The following is a 23,245-nucleotide window of genomic DNA, read 5'->3' as shown; positions in this document are numbered from 1 at the left end:
GGTATAGAGAAGCGAGAACTGAAGGGACTACAGCAGCTAAAGTGCTTGGTAAACATTGAAAATATTGGAAATTATCGCGTTTGCTCACTGCATTTCATCAACAGTAAGGCATTGTTTGTGTTTTTTCTTGATTCCTTTGGTATCTAAAAATTCTCAGAAGTGATAAATATGGCTGTAAATTTTTCTTCAGATACGTTTTCATTTTGTATGTAAAAACCCACTTGGGAACCATGGGCGATTTAAAAAAATTACAGCCAGGTTTATCACTTCTGAAACTTTTTAGATGCCAAAGTATTCAAGAAAAAACACAAATAATGCCTTAGTTGATGAAATGCAGTGAGCAAATGGCCAATGTTCGCTAAGCACTTTGGCTGTTGTTGTCCCTTGAGCTCTCGCTTCTATCTACCGTCATTTCTCCTCACTTTTGGAATTGTGAGGTGGGCTAAATGTCTCACACGCTTATCCCGATTTCCATAATTATTTATAGCGCAACAATTGACAATTTTGGCGGGGTTTAACGGGCCCGCTACGCTGGAAACAATGGTAAGTGCCTACCTGCAGCACATCGCGTGTAATCCATTTGGAGCAGCGTGGCAACAGTACGGGTCATGGGTCGTGACCCGATTGCCGTGAAACCTCCCTATACACAATTGTATGCAGATACCGAGAAGTGTGTTCAGCTCTGACTGAACAACTTCTAATCTTGTGTGTGGACTCGATAAGAAGAAGATTATAAGAACATGGTGTCACTTTGGTAAGATGGCTGTTGCAAATGTTTTTCTTGCATCAAGGACAATTTGAGGGTATTTGTGTGAGAATTTAGTTTCAAATCAAAATAGGGCATACCGATGAATAACCTCCAGCGGGTGGACGGGTGTAGAGACGCGGCTGCGCTTCCAAGTTCACAGTTCTCCAGCATCTCATGTAGGTAAAGTGGCATCATAGATAGGTTAAGTTGTAAGGAAGGTGTGTGGTCTGCTTACATTCATCGGTCGATGCACTCAGTGTAAGAATAAGGAAGTAATTTGCAGCCATAAAAAAATTGAGTATCATGTATAGTTCTAGTCGGCCCATTACAGGAGGGATGTAGCGTCTTGGAGAAGACATGGAATAGGCTCACCAGTATGCTGCCTGGGTTAGAGTTTATTTGCAATAAGGACAGGTTGGACAAATTGGATTATTTCCCCTGGAGCGTGGGAGGCTGCAGGAACACCGGACATATGTATATATAATTCTGAGAGGCAAAGATAGGATAGACAGTCAGATTCTATATCGTAGGTCGGAAATGTCAAAGATTAGAGAGTATATTTTTCAGCTCGGAGAGGTAAGGTTTAAATGAGATATGCGGGTCCATTTTTTCATACCGAGACTAATGGGTATCAACAGCACGTCGTCATTCGTGGTGGTAAAACATAAACCACCGTTGTGTTTAAGAGTTTTTTGGCGGGCACATGTATCTCCAGAGAATTCCGGGATATAGACCACGTACATTAATACAGATTCACGATATCATGTGTGGCACTAACGTTGTGGCCAAAGGGCCTGTTCTTCTTCTATGTTGTTTCGTGACTGTCTGTCCTTATAATGACAATTACACCAAATAATTGAATTAAATACTACAGACAGTAAAATCCTGAAAATAGACGCAAAAAGCTGGAGTATCTCAGCGGGCCAGGCAGCATCTTGGGAGAGAAGGAAAGGGTGACGTTTCGTATCGAGACCATTCTTCAGACTTTGTATCGCTCTAATCTCTCCACCAACACGATCTCTCTTGGTCTCCACTATATGTTATCATTTTTCGACCTTAAATTTTTAGACTATAAATTTTCATAATGTTTCCCACCGCGCTTTTCTGCATTTCGAAACTTGGTTGAACTTCACATTTCCACAGATCTTATAACAAATAATCAACATCAAATGTTAACACAGTCTTTCTATTTCCACACATGCTGGCAGTCCTCCAAAGTATTTTACCTATTTCATGATGTTATCCCAAGGTTTGTTTATAGATTCCATAGGACTGAGATCCAAAAGGAACACGGGCTACACTTTTAAGTCAATTGCCAAAAGTATTTTGCTGCACATTCAATCCATATATTTCCCTCTCAAGTATCCTACATTTCCCCACGGATGAAGCGCCTATTTGCCTTTTTCTTGGTACTTCAGTTAAAGAATGAACGTCTTGCTCTAATAACTTGCAATACTCCTTAATTTACCCATGGGTATTTGTAGAAGGAGCGTCTTTCGTGGGTGTTACAGCACCATATAACGCGAGGGGAATCCATTAAATAAATTCCGTAGCAGGAGAGAGCCTCAACATTTTTTAAACACTAATAATTCTTTTATTTGTCATCGATGGGAAAAATCCTCTCGTCCTGCGTAAGATGGCCAAAAATCACAGCCATAAGTGGCAGCGTTTTTGATAAAATCAATATACAGAACAACAGGAAGTGGCCAAGATCAAATTTAATATAGATATATATTTATAATCGAAAACAATTCTATCTGTCTGGGATGATGTGTGGTTTCAGTAAGATGAATAGTAGTGTTTGCCACGAAGGAACATAATATCATGAGCATGCTTGGTAGGCACGGTTGTTCGTTGCCCTTCACCTATATCACCAGTCTTTGGCTGACGAATTTCTCCGTTGTAATCCTTCGGGCTACCCTGATTTCACCAGAATCAATGCCAACAGTAAAAACATTCTAATCAGTAGCCTTAACTAGTTTATATCAGCTCCATGATACAGTGTACCATGTGCCTGTTGATCGACCTTGGCGGATACCAGTCTGTTCGTGGGGTCGTTGAGGGTCTATGATGGGGTTGATACGCCCGTGGATCAGCCTCGCAAGGAGTTTGTTGGGGATGCAGCGGATGTGGCGGTAGCTTTTAGGATCATCCTTTGGCTTGTTCGGCTTCGGGAGAGCGATGACTGTTGCACGACGCCAGATCTTTGCTATTTTGCACTTCTCCATGGAGGTCGACAGGTACTGTCAGATCCAATTGGAAGCAGCGTCTCCAGAATGTAGTAGAAACTCCGGGTGTATGCTGTCAGATCCGGGGGCCTTTCCTGGTTACAACATCTTGAGTGCTGTGGCGATTTACTCGGGGGTGAAAGCCATTGTTAGGGCCGTATCCACTCTGTCAGTTTTCCATGACTAGGCCACTTCTTTGCTCACTTCTCTCGCGAGAAATCACGGTCAGAGTTTGTGAATCGACAATTCTTGACATTCTTGACTAGATCCTCTCTAGCTCTGTCAGGTTGGATGGGGTGCGTCAATGCACAGCTATTTTCAGGTCCCTCCAGAGATATTCGATCGGATTCAAGTACGGGCTCTGGCTGGGCCACTTAAGTACATTCACAGACTTGTCACGAAGCCACTCCTTCGTGGTCTTGACTGTGTCCTTAGGGTCGTTGACCTGTTGGAAGGCGAACCTCTGCCCCAGTCTGAGGTCCTGAACGCTCTGGAGCAGGTTTTCATCAAATAATTATCTGTACTTTGCTCCGTTCATCTTTCGCTCGATCCTGACTAGTCTCCCAGTTCCTGCCGCTGAAAAACATTCCCACAGCGTGACGCTATCACCACCATGCTTCACCATAGGTATGCTATTGGCCAGGTGATGAGCTGTGCCGCGTTTCCTCCAGACGTGACACTTGGCATTCAGGGCAAAGAGTTCAATCTTGGTTTCATCAGACGAGAGAATCTTGTTTAGGTGCCTTTTGTCAAACTCCAATCGGGTTGTCATGTGCATTTTACTGGGGAGGGGCTTCCGTTTGGCCACTCTACCATAAAGGCCTGATTGGAGGAGTGCTGCAGATATAGTTGTCCTTCTGGAAGTGTCTCCCATCTCGACAGAGGAACTCTGGAGCTCTGTCAGTGACCATCAGGTGATTTGTCACCTCCCTGTTCGTGGGGTATTTGAAGGTGGGGTTGATACGCCCGTGGGTCAGCCTCTCAATGAGTTTGTATGGGATGCAGCGGATGGGGCGGTAGCTTTGGCTGTTAGGATCACTCTGCCTTCTCCCCCGATTGCTCAGTTTGGCCGGGCGTCCTGATCTATGAAGAGCCTTGATGGTTTCAAAGTTCATCCATTTAAGAATGACGGAGGCCATCGTGTTCTTCGGGACCTGCAATGCTGTGGAAATTGTCATACCCTTCCCCAGATCTGTGCCTCGACACAATCCTGTCTCGGACGTCTTCGGACAATTCCTTCGTGTTCATGGCTTGGTTTTTGCTCTGACGTGCACTGTCAACTGCGGGACTCTATAGAGATAGGTGTGTGCATTTCCAAATCATGTACAGTCAATTTAATTTACCACTGGTGGACTCTAAACAAGTTGTAGAAACATCTCAGTGATAATCAATGGAAACAGGATGCACCAATGCACAATTTTGAGTGTCATAGCAAAGGGTCTGAACACTTATGTACATGTGATATTTCAGTTATTTCTTTTTAATTACTTTGCAAAAATATTTAAACACCTGTTTTTGCTTTTTTATTATGTGTGTCGATTGATGATAAAAAAAATGGAATTTGGAGGAGGCGGAGCAACAAGCTGGAGTAGTCGCACTTTTTCCAAGCTCCCAATCTGTTAACCTTCAACTGTTATTACAGCTCAGCCGAAGTTTTAAAACTACCATAAATATTTAACACCATCGACAGCACTCCTCCACATCGTAAAGATGGCAGGCAGAAGAAAGAAAGAGGAGCAAAATATTGAAGACTCGTCGACCAGCACCATCACGGCTACGCTAGCAGCCTTGTTAACAGAGCACAAGGCATCGCTACTGGCAGAGTTTAACGCAGCGTTCACCAAGCTGGAAACAAAGCTGGACAATATCCAGACCACTATTCTAGATCAACAACAGCGTCTTTCGTCATTAGAGACATTTGCAGATACCACCAGCCAAGACATGCGAGCTATGGAGATAATGCTAACTACGGTCATCGAAGAGAATGCCAAGTTTAAGTCTAAGCTTATCGACCTGGAAGGCAGGAGTCGCCGAAATAACGTAAGGATAGTCGGCCTCCCCGAGAACATCGAAGGCCCCCAAACAACAGCTTTTTTCTCTCAACTCCTGCTCGAGACAATTGGCGAACGCATACTGGAATCAGCCCCGGAGCTAGACCGAGCCCATCGCACGCTAGCAGCCAAACCAAGCCCTGGTGGGAAACCCAGAGCAGTTGTGGTTTGCTTCCATAGATTCCAGACCCGCGATTTGGTGGTGCGTGAGGCTCGGAGGCAGAGGGGTAAGCTGAAGTACAAAGATATCCCGATTCACATTTTTGAAGATTACTGTCCCGAGATAGTTGAACAACGTTCTGCATATCGAGACGTCATGAAGGAGCTGTACAACCTGGGTCTCAAACCCTCCCTTCATTATCCGGCCAAGCTGTTCATCATGGCCGGGGAGGGAAAGAGGCGACGGTTAACATCTCCCGAGGATGCTCAGGCTTTCATTTCATCTTACCGTTGATGCAGACCGGGACCCACAGATGACTGACTCTGCGCGGTACGTTTACATCCGAATGGCACAGGGATCCAGTTAATCTACGGTTACATTATGGGTTACATTATGGGCTAACTTTAGCTTGACTGCCCTTAGCAATTAGCCACTGCTAGCGCTCGGCCTTGCTGTTATATCAATGACTATGTCTTACCAACTTTTCCTTTTAATGTTTATGTGTAATTATACTTGAAAGGCTCTTCCCCTGTACATGCTATAAAATAGGGCTAAAGGGACCCACATTGTGGTTCATTATTTGATCTCTGCCTTCTTGCTTTTAGCAGCTGGCCAGCATTTGAATGGTTTGTTTACACTAGTCTTAATAGCGGACTGTCTGGGGCTGATAAGAACTCATTATAGTCAAGGCTGCGTTACACCAATTAACTCTTACAGCGTTTTTGTTTAACAAAACTTAATTGATGTTCTTCTGCCCTGCGCCTTAATCCAAGAATCCAGTTTGCCACTTGTTAATCTCTCTAATGCTAACTCTTTCTTTATACCTTACCAACTTTAAGTTATACTATGTTATACCAAAGGAAGCTATTCCTGTTTCACTTATACGTTGGCTTACTTATTTAGTATCACTATTTTGTTAATTTTGTTAATTTGTCTTGTTGTATTATTACTATCATCACTACTATTATTACCATTAGTGTTAGCAATGTCATTGGTAGTACAACTACCAAGGCTATTATTTTAACTTTGTATCTATTCATTTAGGTTTACTTCACTTTATTTCTATTTCTATTTCTATTTTCTATTGTCCATTTCTCAAATTATTATTATCATTGTTATCATTATTATAGTTATATTCATTTTATGTTACTTTACTGATATTGAGCGACTTTGCTGCTTTGGGATGTGGAAATATTGGGAGTTAAGATCGGACTACTCCATGCGGATGCGAGGACAACGTACCTTGGTGCAATGGGCACTCAAGGTTCGGTTGGGACATTGGGGACCTCAGGTCCGGGGACTCAGGTTTGAAAGATGGTTAAGTGATATGTGTCACGACCGTTTGTTGTGTGTATACGTATGTATGTATTTTTTTTTGTTTTGTTTTTTTTGTTTTCCCCTTTTACCACCCACACCCCCACTCTCAGCAGCTGGCTTCGATGCGCTCTTCCATTTCAATCTGCAGTATTACAGCGCTCTGCCCACTCGTTTGGATATAGCTAAATATGGCCAACACAAACGGCACTCTTAGATTTGTCTCGTGGAACGTGAGGGGAGTGGGGGGCCCTACTAAGACTGATAAGATCTTGGCCCACTTGCAATACCTTAAGGGCGATATATTTTTTATTCAAGAGACACACCTTCGCAACAGAGAGGTAACACGGCTTAAGAGAGGCTGGATTAGCCACTTATTTCATTCAAAATTTAATTATAGGGCTAGGGGTACTGCTATCCTGATTCGTAAAAACGTTATGTTCGAACCACAGAAAATGGTGGAAGACCCTGCTGGCCGCTTTGTCATGGTCTCTGGCAAACTGCAAGACACACCTGTCATATTGGCCAGTATTTACGGTCCCAACTGGGATGACAGCTCATTTGTAACCAAATTTTTCACATCTCTCCCAAACATTGAAAATTACCACATCATTGTGGGTGGAGATTTTAATCTGGTCCAAGACCCTATACTGGACAGATCTTCGAACAAAGCCTCCACTTTAACTAAATCAGGTAGGACTTTGCATGCTTTTACCAAACAACTTGGGCTCACTGACCCATGGAGACATACATTTCCCACGACTAAATTATTTTCATTTTTTTCCCACGTGCACCGTACCTATACCCGTATAGACTTCTTCCTCTTAGATAACAGACTGCTCTCCAAAATCAAATCCAGCGAGTATCATAGTATCGTGATATCAGATCACGCTGCGACTTCCCTCGATCTTCACTTTCGTAAACGAACTAACCCCTTTAAACAGTGGAGGTTCAACTCCTCATTACTAGCAGAGGCTCACTACATGCAATTCCTGCACTCCCAAATCACCTTATATTTTGAGCTGAATGACTCGCCGGACATAGCAAGAGGTATACTCTGGGAAGCTTCAAAAGCCTATATTAGGGGCCAACTTATCTCTTTTGTCTCCAACCTGAAAAGAGCCGAGACGTCCCAAATGGCAGACCTGTTACGAAAAATAAAGGACATTGATGATAAATACGCATCTGACCCAGACCCTAATTTTTATAAAGAACGCTTTAGGTTACAAATAGACTTTGACCTCATGTCTACCAATAAAGCCAAGTTACGACTGCTTAAATCTAGGCAACACTTTTTTGAATCTGGGGATAAAGCTGGGAAGCTTTTGGCCCATCAGGCCAGAACCGAGGCGACTTCACGGCTAATTCCAGCCATTAGATCCAGCTTAGGGGAGATTCATACCGATCCTCTTAGAATTAATGAAGCATTTGCTAAATTTTACGCTGAGCTATACACTTCCGATTGTCCTCCCACTGCAGATGACATGTTCCATAGTATGATGTTTCCCCGAATTGACGATGAAGCCACGAAAGTCTTGGGTGGTCCCATAACTGTCACTGAGGTCCAAGCAGCCATCACATCGCTGCAAAGCGGAAAGTCGCCCGGCCCTGACGGCTTCACTGTAGAATATTACAAAGCTTTCTCTGTTCTCCTCGCACCAGTCCTGAGAGATATGTACAATGAGGCGTTTTTACATCGCCGCCTACCGCCCACCTTGTCGTTGGCTACTATCTCCCTAATTCTTAAAAAGGAGAAAGATCCTCTGCTTTGTAGTAGCTATAGACCAATTTCACTCTTGAATGTGGACCTCAAAATCCTCTCTAAAGTTCTTGCGCTCCGTCTTCAACAAGTGATGCCCTTTATTATCTCATTAGATCAAACAGGGTTTATGCCAGGCCGACAGTCCTCCCACAATACTAGGCGTCTCCTTAACATCATCCATTCACCAAGTAGTGAGACCCCGGAGATAGTGGTCTCCCTCGACGCCGAAAAAGCTTTCGACAGGGTCGAGTGGAAGTACCTATACAAGGCGATGGACAGGTTTGGCCTTGGCAATAGTTTCATTCATTGGGTCAGTCTATTATATTCGTCCCCGGTGGCCTCAGTACAAACAAACGACACACTGTCGCCCCACTTCCCCCTTCGGAGAGGTACCAGGCAGGGTTGCCCGTTATCACCACTTCTGTTTGCTGTCGCGATAGAACCCTTGGCGGTCTGGTTACGCTCAGAGAAGGGCTTTAAAGGTATTACACGGTTTGACACAATTCATAAAGTCTCATTGTATGCGGATGACCTGCTCCTGTACATCTCGAATCCAGTCAGCTCTCTCCCTGTGATTATGAATATTTTAGAACGGTTTGGGGTGTACTCTGGTTATAAACTTAACTACCAAAAAAGTGAATTATTACCGATTAACTCATTGGCTAAGCAGCTCCCTCGCTCTTTAACCTCATTCAAATGGGCGGAGGAAGGATTTCGCTACCTCGGCGTTTTTATCACAATACCTATATTTGATATGTTCCGCACAAACTTCCAGCCTCTGGTTGAGAAAGCTGAAAGAGACTTTGACCGCTGGTCAGTCTTACCGTTATCCCTCGCGGCCCGGATAAATCTGGTCAAGATGGTCGTCCTACCCAAATTCCTGTACCTTTTCCAGCATGTTCCTATATTTATCACTAAATCTTTTTTTGATAAATTAGAAAGGAGAATATCTAAATTTTTATGGGGTAGCAAACCGGCCAGAATTCGAAAGACGCTACTACAGTCTCCTAAGAGTGACGGCGGTTTGGCACTTCCTGACTTTAGGCGATACTACTGGGCTGCTAACTTGCAAAAAATCCTGTACTGGATGAATGATGATTGCGACCACCTACCGACCTGGGTACACATGGAAAAGGCGAGTTCACATCTCCCGTTGCGGTCTGTCCTATGCTCTCAACTCCCCCTTTCTATAACATCTGCGGGTGCAGGCCCAATTGCGTCCCTCTCGCTCAAGATATGGAGTCAATTTAGGAAAAACTTTGGTTTACAAGGCCCTTCCATCTTGACCCCACTGCTTAAAAATCACATCTTTAATCCTTCAAGTACAGACTCCGCATTCAAAACCTGGCATAGTAATGGCATCAGTAGTATCAAAAACCTATACAAGGATGGTATTTTTTCGTCTTTTGCAGAGCTTTCGCACAACTATAGCCTCCCAAACTCCCACCTTTTTCGTTTTTTCCAGATTAGGAATTTTGTGAAGAAGATATTCCCCCATTTCCCAAATCGTCCCCCTGAAACCCTGACCGATTCCATCCTAGCTCTAGATCCCAACCGGAAGAAATGCATCTCTTTTTTGTACAACTTATTAGGGTCGGTTATATTGAAACCTCATACCTCATTAAAAGCTGCGTGGGAGGGCGAGCTGAATATGAAACTAACAGACCAGCAATGGGACTCTGCCTTGGATTTGATCCATTCTTCCTCCATATGTGCCCGTCATGGCCTAATCCAATGCAAAGTCCTTCACAAAGTCCACTACACAAACGCAAGATTATCTAGAATATACCCCGCTGTTAAAGACACCTGCAACAGATGCAATCAATCCCCTGCCAACCATAGTCATATGTTTTGGTCTTGCCCTAAGCTAGCAACCTTTTGGAGGAGTGCTTTCGACGTGCTAAGCAGAGCCTATGGCCAGACTATTCCTCCAAACCCACTGTCAGCTATTTTTGGTATTCCCCCCAACACCAACCTCTCTGTTGCGTTGAAGCGGGTCCTGGCTTTTACAACCCTGTTAGCCCGGAGACTGATTTTGCTTAACTGGAGACTTACCTGTCCCCCGACACACGCCCGCTGGATCAAGGAGGTGCTCTACAACTTAAAGCTTGAAAAACTTAGGTTCTCTCTCAAAGGCTCTACCAAGACATTCCTAGATACATGGAACCCTTTCCTGGAACTTGTTAACTCTCTTAACTTGTTTCCGGACTCGGAAGAGGACTGAGTGTCCTCTATCACAGCTCTGTCTTATTGCAGCTGCTATCCCCTCAACCCCTCCCCCCCCCTCACTCCCCACAATCTATTTATTTATCTATTTATTTATTTATTTTATTTTTTTTTTTTTTTTTTTTTTTTTTTAAAATTTATTTTTTATTATCGTATTTGTGTGGATGTGTACGTATGTGAGTGTTGTTTGTTCCCGGGTGGCGAGGGTGGGTAAGGGTAAGGGTAAGGGTTTTGAGGGTCGTTTACATACTGTTGTACAATTATGTCCTGATTATCACTGTCTGTTATCATTGTATGTATGCAAATTGCTGTTAAATTCAAAATTCAAATAAAAAGATTTAAACTAAAAAAAATTGAATGTAATCAATTTTGGCATAAGGCTGCAACGTGACACAATGTGGAAAAAGTGAAGGGGTCTGAATGCTTTCTGAATGCACTGTGAGGTGCAGTCACAACATTCGGCATCTATGTATAGTTCAATTATAGAATAATTAAGCTAATATTATGCGAACACGTTCTCTTTTCGCAGTTAGTAGCTTGAACAGCTGGAATAAACCCCTTCCAAAGAAATACTCCCCATTCTTCTCTACATCGGCGAGACCAAGTTTCTCTACATCGGTGAGACCAAGTGCAGGCTTGGCGATCGCTTCGCCCACCACCTCCACTCAATTCGCAATACCCAATACTCAAAGATCACTCCCGGTGGCTCAGCACTTCAACTCCCCCTCCCATTCCGAATCCGACCTTTATGTCCTGGGCCTCTGCCTTTGCCAGGGTGAGGCCCAGCATAAATTGGAGGAGCAATACCTCATATTTCGCTTGGGTAGTTTACACCCCAGCGGTATGAATATTGACCTCCAATTTCAGGTAGTCCTTGTTTTCTCCCTCCTCCCCCCCCTTCCCAGCTCTCCCACAAGCCCATTGTCTCCGCCCCCAACCCCCCCCCCCACCCCCCACATCAGTCTGAAGAAAGGTCTCGACCCGAAACGTCGCCTATTCCTTCTCTCCATCGATGCTGCCTCACCCGCTGAGTTTCTCCAGCATATTAGTCTACCCCCATTCTTACAAAGTCACATAGCCTTAAAATGTTAAAGTTAAAGTTTATATTCATAGTTATGTTTGTTGGTAACTTGAACTCTTATTATTCCCGTACACGCAACTTACCTATGATGTAATTGAAAATCTGATTACGTGGGATCGCTATTCTACGGATGTACTGTAGAAAGCATTTTTTTCAGGACGCATCACAGCATGGTTTGCGAACAGCTCCATCCAAGACCGTACGAAATTGCAGAAATTTGTCGATGCCGCCCAGGCCATCACAGAAACCAAACTCTCTTGCTCAGACTCAGTTTACACCTCACGCTACCTCGGCAAGGCCACCAGCATAACCAAGGACGAGTCCGGACCCCGGTAACTCCCTCTTGGCCCCTCATGCAAGAGGGATACGTGTGAAAATGCACATCTCCAGATTCTAGGACAGTTCCTTCCCAGTTGTTATCAGGTAACTGAATCATTCCATCAACAACTAGAGAGCGCTCCTCAGCTACTATGCACCTCATTGGAGTCTCACTGACGATCTTTAATCGGACTTTAATGGACTTCCTCCTGCACTAAACTTATTCCCTTGATCATGTATCTGTTAAACCATGGTTGCCTCGATCGTAGTCTTCTATTGTCTTTCCGCTGACTGGTTAGTACGCAGCAAAAGCTTTTCACAGATCCTCACTGACCATAAAATAAACCAAAATAAACTAAACTTGCCGAGCCATTGGCACTATTGACTTTGAGCATACACGTCTCGAGAATGCTTACTAATCGCCCTGGCTCTATTGGTCGGAAATTATAGGGTTGATAAACTGAAAGAAACAAAGAGCAAGGAGAAACTGCTTCTTTCCAGGGTGGAGTTCACTGGAGAGTCACAGGGTGGAGGCTATGACCCCAGTAATTGATAATCTATATCATTCATTCGGAGAAGCCGAGCATGTAATATATCCAGATCTGCTGATAGTAGAAAGCACTACAATTTGAAATATAACTAGAAACGGAATTGGATCTGTGGAATATGATCAAATGGAATGAACTGTTCGGAAGATGGCAGATGCCATACAACATGGACAAATTATGGGGCCATCCATATAGGTAGGAAGAACGAAAAGCAAATCGGAGCCGTTTTCACGGTGAGAAATTTAAATGTATTGAATTTCAAAGAAACGGGTTGGCTGGCATAATTATTATTCAAAATTAATAGCAGCAATGACAATATCTTAGGCGAGCGGGCAACGTTCTATGTTTATTTATTTTTCCTACTGGTTTACTATTGACGAGTATATTAAGGTACAACGAGGTAAAGATGGTATGACAGCATATGAAATATTGCACAGAAATCTGGCTTCGCTGCATAATTAAGAGCATATTAGCGATCGGGGCAATTCATTGAACGAACGCCAAGCAATGGAATCGTCAATGAGGAAGTTTAAACCTGTAGGCATATGTTGATATTAAGTTGAGTTACTTAAGGAGCCAGACAAGGCGAGTCTAATCCTTACTCTGGCATGTATGTCTAGAACGGGAAATCACTGTCATATAATAAACGGTTTCCCATTAGTTTTTTTAGAGATACGGCGCGAAAGCAGGCCCTTCGGCTCATCGTGTCCGCGCCAACCAGCGATCCCCGAACACTTACACTATCATATACACGCTAGGGAAATTCTCCAATTATACCAAGCCAATTAGCCTACAAACCTGTACGTATTTGGAGTGTTGGAAGAAACCGGAGCACCCGGAAAAAACCCAAGCAAGTCACCGAGAGAACGGACAAACACCGTACAGACAAGCACCCGTAGTCAGGTTCGAACCAAGTTCTATGGCGCTGTAAGGCAGCAAATCTACCGCTGTGCCAATTAGTATTCAGATAAATAATTTCATAATTCACAGGATATTGAACTTTTTTAATTCTCGACCGGAAAAAAAACAGCAGGCTGAATCACTAGTATATTAAGGATCAGTAGATTTGGAAATGTTAGGAGTATTAAGGAAAATTGGACTAAGTAAAACACTCCGATGTATGATGGAGCAGGATGGGGCCTAATTCTTCACATCTGCTTCGGTTTCTTATTGTTTTTAAACGTAGCCGGAGCCGTTTAGCAATGATGGTACTGTTTATAATTTGGACACGCATGCCATGCAATATGTACATTTTTTCTCTTGCCACCTTCTGCCTATTTTTAGGATGTTTAATACAGACGCGTTATGACTCATATTCACGTTGAGGTCTGAAGGCAATGGCTGAACTGAGATTTATTCCCGTGAAGACTTTGATGCAATCTGCCTTTGAACGGCCAGGATAAATATGTAATCAGTTCCCCCAATTGTACAGGATAGACTGATATATCGAGCGAATTTGTCACCTGCTGGGTATAAATTAAGAGTTATTTACACGTGTAAAATCTTAATTTCGAAAAGTCCCCAGATATTGGATGGTATTGCAGGGTAGAACCTTGTCGAATTTATCGATGCGTAACACGCAGTTTCAATTTTGTTTCCAAGTTTATTAATATATTTAACTACATTTCTTCGCTCGATGAGAAGAAACGGAATCATCTATACCAAAGATTGTGGAAGTAGGCTGTTCTTATATAGACATGTAAAAACAAAACAACAGGAATTTGACAGAAGTTAGCCATTCAGCCAGTCACACCCCTTCCACTATTGAATAATATGATGACAGGTATTTTACCTCAACTTCCATGGACTAATGCAATATCCCGTGTTCCGTGTAAAGGCAATGGACAATAGATAGACAATAGACAATAGGTGCAGGAGTAGGCCATTTGGCCCTTCGAGCCAGCACCGCCATTCAATGTGATCATGGCTGATCATCCCCAATCAGTACCCCGTTCCTGCCTTCTCCCCATATCCCCTGACTCCGCTATTTTTAAGAGCCCTATCTAGCGCTCTCTTGAAAGCATCCAGAGAACCTGCCTCCACCGCCCTCTGGGGCAGAGAATTCCACAGACTCGCCACTCTGTGAGAAAAAGTGTTTCCTCGTCTCCGTTCAAAATGGCTTACTCCTTATTCTGAAACAGTGGCCCTTGGTTCTGGACTCCCCCAACACCGGGAACATGTTTCCTGCCTCTAGTGTGTCAAAGCCCTTAACAATCTTATATGTTTCAATGAGATCCAAAAGTATGAAAGTCCAAAAGTATCTGTTGATCCCTTACAAATAAAGTTTTATATATTTCAACCACGTTCCTTCTATACTTTTTCCCCAAGCTACATGCCAAGTCGAATACAACCATTCGGAGTCCGGATTTAAAGAATAGCCCCAAGACACATGGGGATGTATGGGCGTCTGGTTAATCAAAGATAGACAGAAAAACCTGCAGTAACTCAGCGGGTCAGACAGTATCTCTGGAGAAAAGGAATAGGTGACGTTTCAGGTCGAGACACTTGTTAATCGTAGACGTTTTCAGATTGTGGGCCAGGTTATTTTTTGTTACCTAAAATAAATGTTAAATAATTATACTAAGGTGTTCGTTTACCAGCCCAGCAATTGATCATTGTGCGGTGTCGTGTGCTCACATATTAACAACAAAATGACCCCAAAATATATAATCAGGTACAATCAATTTATTCATCCTTATTTCGTGGGTGAAGAACGTGCAATTATATTCAAAGTCAAAGTATCCTTTATTGTCATTCAGACATTTCATTCTGAACGAAATTTCGTGCCTTGCAGTCATACCACAGAATTAAATAGCAAAACACACAATTAACACAGATTTAACATCCACCACAGTGAGTCTACCAGGCACCTCCTCACTGTAATGGAAGGCAAAAGTCTTAAAGTCCTTGTCTCTTCCCTCCTTGTTCTCCCTATGCGTTGCAGGCATCCGATGTTGTGACCCCGCCGTGATGGTAAGTCCCGCGGCCGAATCCGAGCACCGCGAACGGGCCAGTTCAAACTCCGCGGCCCGGGGCGGACGAAGCTGCCACCCTCCAGTCCAGCGGATGAAACTGTTGTTGCGGGAGCTCCGGAGAACCGGTCACCAACCTGGGGACCTGAGAGCTCTCGACGTTTTCGTCCACTGGGCCCGCGGCCGAGCCTCCGAGGCTCGGAAGTCGGGTCGCCGCCGCCGCTACTCCACCACAGCCCCGAAGTCGGCAAGCTGGTAAGTCCCGGCTCTGCCTCCGGAGCCTCGAGGTCGGTCCCAGTTGAAGGCCGCCAGATCCGCGATTAGGCCTCAGCGCAGAAAGACGGGGGATATGACATGAAAAGGTCGCACCCCCCCCCCCCCCCAAGGAAGAGGCTAAATACACGTTTCACGCGCCCCCCCCCCCCCCACACACATACACAACCAAAACAAACCGAATAAACTACAACAACAGGACAAAAGAAAAAAAAGAAAGAAAAGACACAGACGCTATATTCCATGAGACGCAGGCTAGATCACACAATCTTCATGCACTGAACAAGTCTGGATCACAAAAAGTAGGGATTAAGATGACATGGAAATGTCCAAGGTATTTAAAACCCAGAACCTTATGCCGAAAGGCTACTGCTTGGATGTCAGCGTCTCGATCCTACCGCTATTGCCATTTGGATTTAGGCTAATCCCGCTTCCTCTCTTACCAGATGCAGATGAATCGTAATGAAGTTCTCCATTCAGAGGATTTTCTGTACAATGTAGCTGAAGTTATGTGAGGATGAGGGCTCACCAGTGCTGGAAGCGAATGTTTAACTGCATTCAACAGGAATAGTTGCAATAAGTTTATATCGCTTTCTTTGTATAGTTTTGGGGACATTGAGAGACATTTGAAAGCAAAGTGACTACATTAAGCATTTAGAAGAAATGTATTTAAACAAATACAAATAAATGGAAATAATACATTTTATTAAATAAATTAGTACGTTCAACTGCTGCGTCGACACTGTGGCTCACGTGCTTGAGGCGAAGCCCCGCAATACCAGAGAGCCGATTTTAATCCTGAACACCGGTACTGTGTGCTTAGATTTGCACGTACTACTTGTGAACACGTGAGTTTCTTCCCGGTGCTCCGTTTCCTCCCACATCCCAATTACATGAAAGTAGGTTAATTGGTCAATGTAAATCGTTCATAATGTGCAGGCAGTAGAATATTGGAGAAATTGATGTGAATGTAGGAAGTGTTTACTTTAAAATTACGATAAGTGTTGAATTAGGGTAAATGTGCGTTGGCGTCAGCGTGGACAAAGTGAGTCGAATGACCTTATTCGTGTTATATCATCCTGCGATATTACGACTGTGACCCCTCAACTCAGTGTGCTCAAGAATTGCCCATGAACTCAATGGTCGAAATATATTGATCATTGTATTCACTATAGTGCATGAAATGACAAGCCAATAGTGCAAGTGGGTGAAGCTGCTCGCTGCATTGAATCGATGGGCTTCAACTATCAGTTAAAGCACGGATTGACACCAGAACTGAAAAGCAACTCAACACAGCAAGCAAAGACTGCATTTTTAGCATTTATAGAGAGCATTGCAGCAACAGACCCATGTTACTTCCAGGCGACCCTGCAAAGCACGAGCATTGGCAAACATACATACAGTGACACGTGAAACATACAACGGCAAAGGCAGGGATTGCCCCGGATCACAATAGCATGCAAACATTGCGTCGAGTAAGATATCGGTCCTTCGATAACTATAAAATGCAAGCGAGACATGTGAAACCTCGGATGCTGGAATCTCAAGTAAAACATAAAATGTTGGCGGAACTCAATGGGTCAGGCAGCATTTCTGGAGGTAATGGAAAGACGACGTTTTGGGTTGGGGTCTTCTCCAGACTGATTGACTTCTGTTGAAGTCCGTAGCACCTTAAATGTTGTAACATAAATAGATGGATTCGGATGAGATGTGTTAGAAAATGGGATAGCATTGGCAGATGGAATGTAATCCCGATTAGTGTAAGATGATGGGACGCAAAATAGGTATAGATGATCAGCCATGATCACATTGAATGGTGGTGCTAGCTCGAAAGGCCGAATGGCCTACTGCATCTACTGTTTATTGTCTATTTCTATTGTCTATTGTATATGAAATATATAGTAAATTATAGGGTATGATCAATATAAATGAATAGAGAGACACGGGGGAGCAAATCCATATTTGCCTAGACGCTGCGACACAGATGCGTAGGATGATAAACTCGTGTAACATGCTTCCCTTTCAGAGGTCTGTCATAGGATATAATAATTGATCTATTGCAAATTTACAAACCACTGTTTTGACCGCACTTGGAGTATTGTGCGTGGTTCTGATGGCTACATTTTAGAAAATATGTGATTGAACTCAAGCGACTGCAGAGATACGTGTCTTTGCCTTGTTTAAAGGACTTTGGCTACTGCACCTATTGTCCGTTGTCTATTGTCTATTGTCTATATGATCGTGAGAGGCATAGCTAGGGCTAAGTTTTCTTTTTGCCATGGTGGGTGTATCAAAAATAAGAGGCCGTAGATTTAGTTTAGATTATTTTAAAGATACAACGTGGAAACAGGCGCAGGCCCACCATTGATTACCTATTCACACTAGTTCTGCTCTTCCAACACAACTGAGATAATTTATCATGGCAGATTAACATACACGCACATATATCTTCGGGATGCAGAAGAACAGAGGAGTTCCCGGAGGAAACCAATCCGTTCACAGGGAGAACGTGCAGGCTCCGCACAGAGAGCACCTGAAGTCAGGATCGAACGCGGATCTCTGGCGCTGTGAGGTAGCAGCTCTACCAGCTGCGTCATTCTACCTAATATCAGTATGAGGGACAATAGTTTTCAATTAGATTTAAAATGAACTGCTTTACGAAGATAGTGATTGACAGTGGTGAAGCGCATGGCCCAAAGAAATAATGGAATCAGGCGGCATTCAGACAATCACAGGCAGTCACAGATGCGAACAATGTAGTCATAGACTGAGCAAATAGGATGGGTGTTTAAGGGCATAAATGTGGTCAATTTGTTGCACACAAGGGCCAAGTTTTACGATATGCATAGCTAAGATATTATAATTAACTATGTTACTATAATTAACTATGATACTATAATTAACCAACCTCTCAGAAGTCCCTAGTTAAAATGTCAATTTCTTACACCGCCGCTATAAGAAATGCACAAAATCCCTTAAAGAGAGATATCCAGAGATCAGCAATAGATTCTGACTTTTCTTTAAAATAAGTCTAGAAATAATATCCATTGGCCTATACAATGAACAAGGAAGTAACGCCGTCCAGTGAGACGAGCTAATTAGATGAAAAAAGAAGTTAACTACTGTCATATTACTTTTGTCATATTATATATATTTTAAGCAGAGATTGACAGGTTCTTAATTAGTACAGGTGTCAAACCTTATGAGGAGAAGGCGAGAGTATAGGGTTGAGAGCGAACGATAGACCAGCCATGATTGAATGCGGAGTAGACTTGACATGCCGAATGGCCTAATTCTGCTCCTACAATATATGAACTTATTTACTCGAGTCACAGGGTCACAAAGCGTGAAACTGACTATTCGACCGTTCGTGGCTGCACCGGCAAACATGCACCTATCCACTTTAAGCGCAGTTTCGTACACGCATCACCAACAACCCCAACGATAATCTTAGCAGCATCTAAACATGAAACAACTCATAGTAGCCTACAAACCACTAAATCATTAACGCGTGGGTGGAAACCAGGGCCCATGAGGTTGCAGGAAGAACGTGAGTATTCTGCAGAGACAGAACCGAAGGAGAGTATTGAAATCGGGGATGCATGGATAACTACTGCGCAACTTTACCGCGGGAAATATACTTATGCCTAAAATGCTGCGAGCCAGATCTTGTCAGATTCCACACAACCTCAGTACATCAAACCTTGCAATGATAGGGGGACGACATAAATGTCAATCACTTAATCACAACCAATATGGAAATCAGAGATTAACAATTGTTGCAAAGTTACTGCTAAAATCTAAGAGTTGTATAGGAGTACGCCACTCCGCTTCATTTAATTGTATGATCATTGAATTTTCTGTTGGTCAACAGTTGCATATTTAAAATTTTCAAGATACCTTTTGCCAACTTTAGCAAACATAATTGCTTTACTTTTTTTTAATTTAAGAAAGCTCAAGTATAGGCGTTACTTTATCCAAATACCGAAACTGCATCCGCCAACATATCTATATATCCTAACAGTGAACATTCTTGTGTGTTCCATGTAATTTGCAATGCGAATAAACATAGAATATAATGAAACTGACTTTGAGAATTATTTTCTCGAATCACAAACATTGAAATCACCCAGAGGCAAGGTGGGATGGTGCGTTTTAAAAAATAAGAAATCACTCCTGGATGAATCAGGGGAGAGCGCAACTGTATAATTGTACGATTCCCGAACGGGCAGCGTCTGCCCAGCAGCATAATTTAATACTGGTGTAGGAACAGCTCTGCGATGAAAGTCGGCAGCTGAATTGTCACCGGCGTAACAACAGATTCTGGAACTATATCCATACACATTGCTATCTTGCGTACACTTCAGAATAACGAGCAAGACTATTATCAATAGAAATATACAAGATGTTGATCCCAAACCTATGATTAACATAAAATTTAATTCTGAAAAATAAACTGGACCGATTGGCTTATTTGTTAGTTCAGAGAAGCTTCCCGTAGCGTTGGGCAGGAATGCAAGCAGAATTGTGGCTGTACTTGATAGACTGGGTTGCCCGTTGTCCTTCACCAGAATTTCAAGTCTATGTTGAAGTTTATCTTGATCCTTAAAATTTCGAGAGATTCTGATTTCTCCAGAGGGAAATCCCACACTGAACAATGTGCGATCTGTCGCTTCCAAAAGTTTGTAGGAAAGGCGTGCATTCTGTCCAGAATCTGCATCAGTTGCAACTACCCTGTGCACCAAGAGTCCAGGATATGCTGACTGGGTTGCAATCTGTGTCACTTTCGAACTGTTCCATTTTGAAGGCGAAACAATAACTGGAGTATTGTCGTTTTGGTCCAAGATTATGACATTCACTGTAGCAGTGTTGCTCAATGAAGGAGATCCAGCATCAGAAGCTTGAACTTGGAACTGGAAATTCTTCAGTTTTTCATAGTCAAAGGAGCGTAGTGCGTAAATACATCCAGTTTCCGAGTTAACGGTAATCGCACCAGGCAAAGAATCATCTTCAGTTAAACTCTCCAGAAGTGAATAAGACACCTCGCTATTCTTGTCCAAATCAGGATCCAAAGCTGTAACAGTAAATATAGATCCGCCTGGTGTGTTGTTCTCCATCAGAAACACACTGTACGGCGATTGTGTAAACTTCGGCATATTATCATTTATATCTGATACTGAAATTAGCAATGTTTTGTTTGTGGAAAGAGATGGTTGGCCTGCGTCCCATGCTGTTATAGAAATATTATACAACGGAGTACTTTCTCGGTCCAGTGCACCGTCAATTATCAACTTAAACTGGTTGTTCAAAGACTTCTGAAGTTTAAACGGGATATCGGTAGGAATCTGACAATGTACCTGCCCATTCTCGTCAGAATCACGATCCATAACACTTATTATAGCGACTACAGTCCCGATGGCATCATCTTCACGAACATTGTTGGATACCGAGGTCAGCCTTATTTCCGGAGCGTTATCATTAATGTCAGTGAATCCAATAATAATTGTGGCGCGCCCGACTAATGGCGGTACCCCTTTGTCAACTGCCTGCACCTCAAACTCGTAAATATTTTTTCCTTCATAGTCCAGTGGACCCTTCACACAAATCTGTCCAGTTTTGGAGTCTAAAGTGAACAACTCTCGGATATTTTGAGAAACATGGTTACTGAATGAGTATTTTACTTCACCATTCGCGCCTTCGTCCAAATCGGCAGCATGTACCGTGCTTACCATGGTACCTGAATGCGCATTCTCTACAACATTAACCCTATATATGTGATGGTCAAATACTGGCGCATTATCATTGGCATCTAGGACAGTTATTACAATTTCCGCTGTGCCTGATCTCGGAGGAATTCCACCGTCAATGGCCGTCAATATTAAATGCAATGTCGACTGCTTCTCACGGTCTAAGGGGTTTTCTAGCCACAACTCTGTAATTTTATCGTCTGCTTTCTGTTGCTTCAGACCGAAGTGCTTGTTTGAGCTGATTTTGTATGAGGCGACTGCATTTGTTCCCATATCTGCATCGTACGCTCTCTCAAGAGCAAAGAGAGTGCCTGTTGAGGTTAATTCAGAGATATATAAATGGTACTTATCTTCCGTAAATCTCGGCGCATTATCATTTATGTCCAAGATCTCCACGTTAACGCGATGTACCTCCAATGGATTTTCTAAAGATGCATCATAAGAAACAAAACAAGTCCAACTTTCGCTGCAAAGAGTATCCCTGTCGATTCGCTCGTTCACACCCAATATGCCGTTATGTGTGTTTACCTTCAATAACTGAATCGGGTCATCGAAGACTAGTCTGAAATTTCGTGCGGTCATTTCTCGAATGCTTAGGCCTAAATCCTCAGCGATATTCCCAACGACGGCACCGAGCTCCAGCTCCTCGGGAATGGAGTACCGAATTTGTCCGCAAACAAGATGCAAGATGCACACAAGATGAAGAAAGGACAATCCGTGGCGGAGTTCTGTCGTCATTGTTCTGCGTTAGATTAAAGAAATTATCCCAGAATTTTCACGAGCCGTTCGCTGAAATCTGGATCTTAGTAGAAATAAGTACAAAATACTGGTCACAAAAATCTGGATATAACATTTAGATTCAATAAAACTCGCACCGAGATTTTCTTTGCAGCCTAGCGCGGCGATATCACCCGACAGCTTTTGCCTTCCCCTCGCTTCTCTTCCGAGTTCAGCAATGCTGGGGGAGGGGGAGGTAGATCTCTCTCTACGCCTGAGTGTCTTATTGGTAGACAGCGACACAAAGAGTCCTTACCCATTATTGCACCAGACATTTCTTAAAGCTGTACTGCATTCACATCACTGCGTTTAATGGCGCGCAATTAAAATTCTTCCGAGTGCTGGATGCAACGCTGTTATACATTGTTGTTTACCTGAATATTTTTACCGTTTGCAACTATTCGTGCAAAAGCAATGATAAGTTCATTCTAAATGTAACCGTTTTTCGAGTTACCACATCAATGGCATTGCACTTTAGGTTAAATCACAATGTTAAACATTTCGTTTCATGGCCATTGAAAATGCCAATGCCGAATCAATTTCGAGATTCTCTGACTAGCATAACTCTTAACTGGTGCACTAACTTGTTATTTTACTAACAATGTTACTTTATCTCTTTTTTCATATTTTGCCTACCTTGTTATTGGATATCCCTTAATGATCATTTGTCACCCGTTGTCACTTATTAACCATGCCTCTTTAATCGCTGCAATACCACATCCAGATATTCTTCTCCCCGCCGTTCTCGTTTTGCTCTCCCTAGCATCGCTCCAAGGTGTTGCCATATGAGTAACTGTTTCGGTTTTGCCTGTCAGTATTGTGTCTACCCACCCCGATTCCGTTAAAATTCAAGCTGAACTTTACTTATTGCGCAAATTTGCACGATATAACGTATTTGCTTTTCCTACAATAAATAAGCTAAGAAGTCCAGGATGGCTACCTCCTTCGTAAAGGTTCACTGTGACTTTTTTTCCTGTCGGATGAAAACTTATGTTTATAAAGCACAAAAGCCCTCACTGTTTTCTCAACATTCCATATTT

The 23,245-nt window shown here is 43.0% G+C and overlaps 1 protein-coding gene across 1 annotated transcript in view; it reads right to left on the bottom strand.

The window, feature by feature from the left end:
* The window catches only part of LOC116978400, a 70,882-nt gene that overhangs the window by 23,710 nt on the left and 23,927 nt on the right, over positions 1–23,245 (bottom strand). Inside the window, 1 exon segment of the mRNA XM_033029520.1 lies at positions 19,782–22,175. Coding sequence (XP_032885411.1) covers positions 19,782–22,175 — 2,394 coding nt within the window.

The sequence above is a fragment of the Amblyraja radiata genome, chromosome 11, assembly GCF_010909765.2.
Source record: "Amblyraja radiata isolate CabotCenter1 chromosome 11, sAmbRad1.1.pri, whole genome shotgun sequence".
In the NCBI taxonomy this organism is placed as follows: domain Eukaryota; kingdom Metazoa; phylum Chordata; class Chondrichthyes; order Rajiformes; family Rajidae; genus Amblyraja; species Amblyraja radiata.
This window is presented reverse-complemented; position numbering and strand designations above follow the sequence as displayed.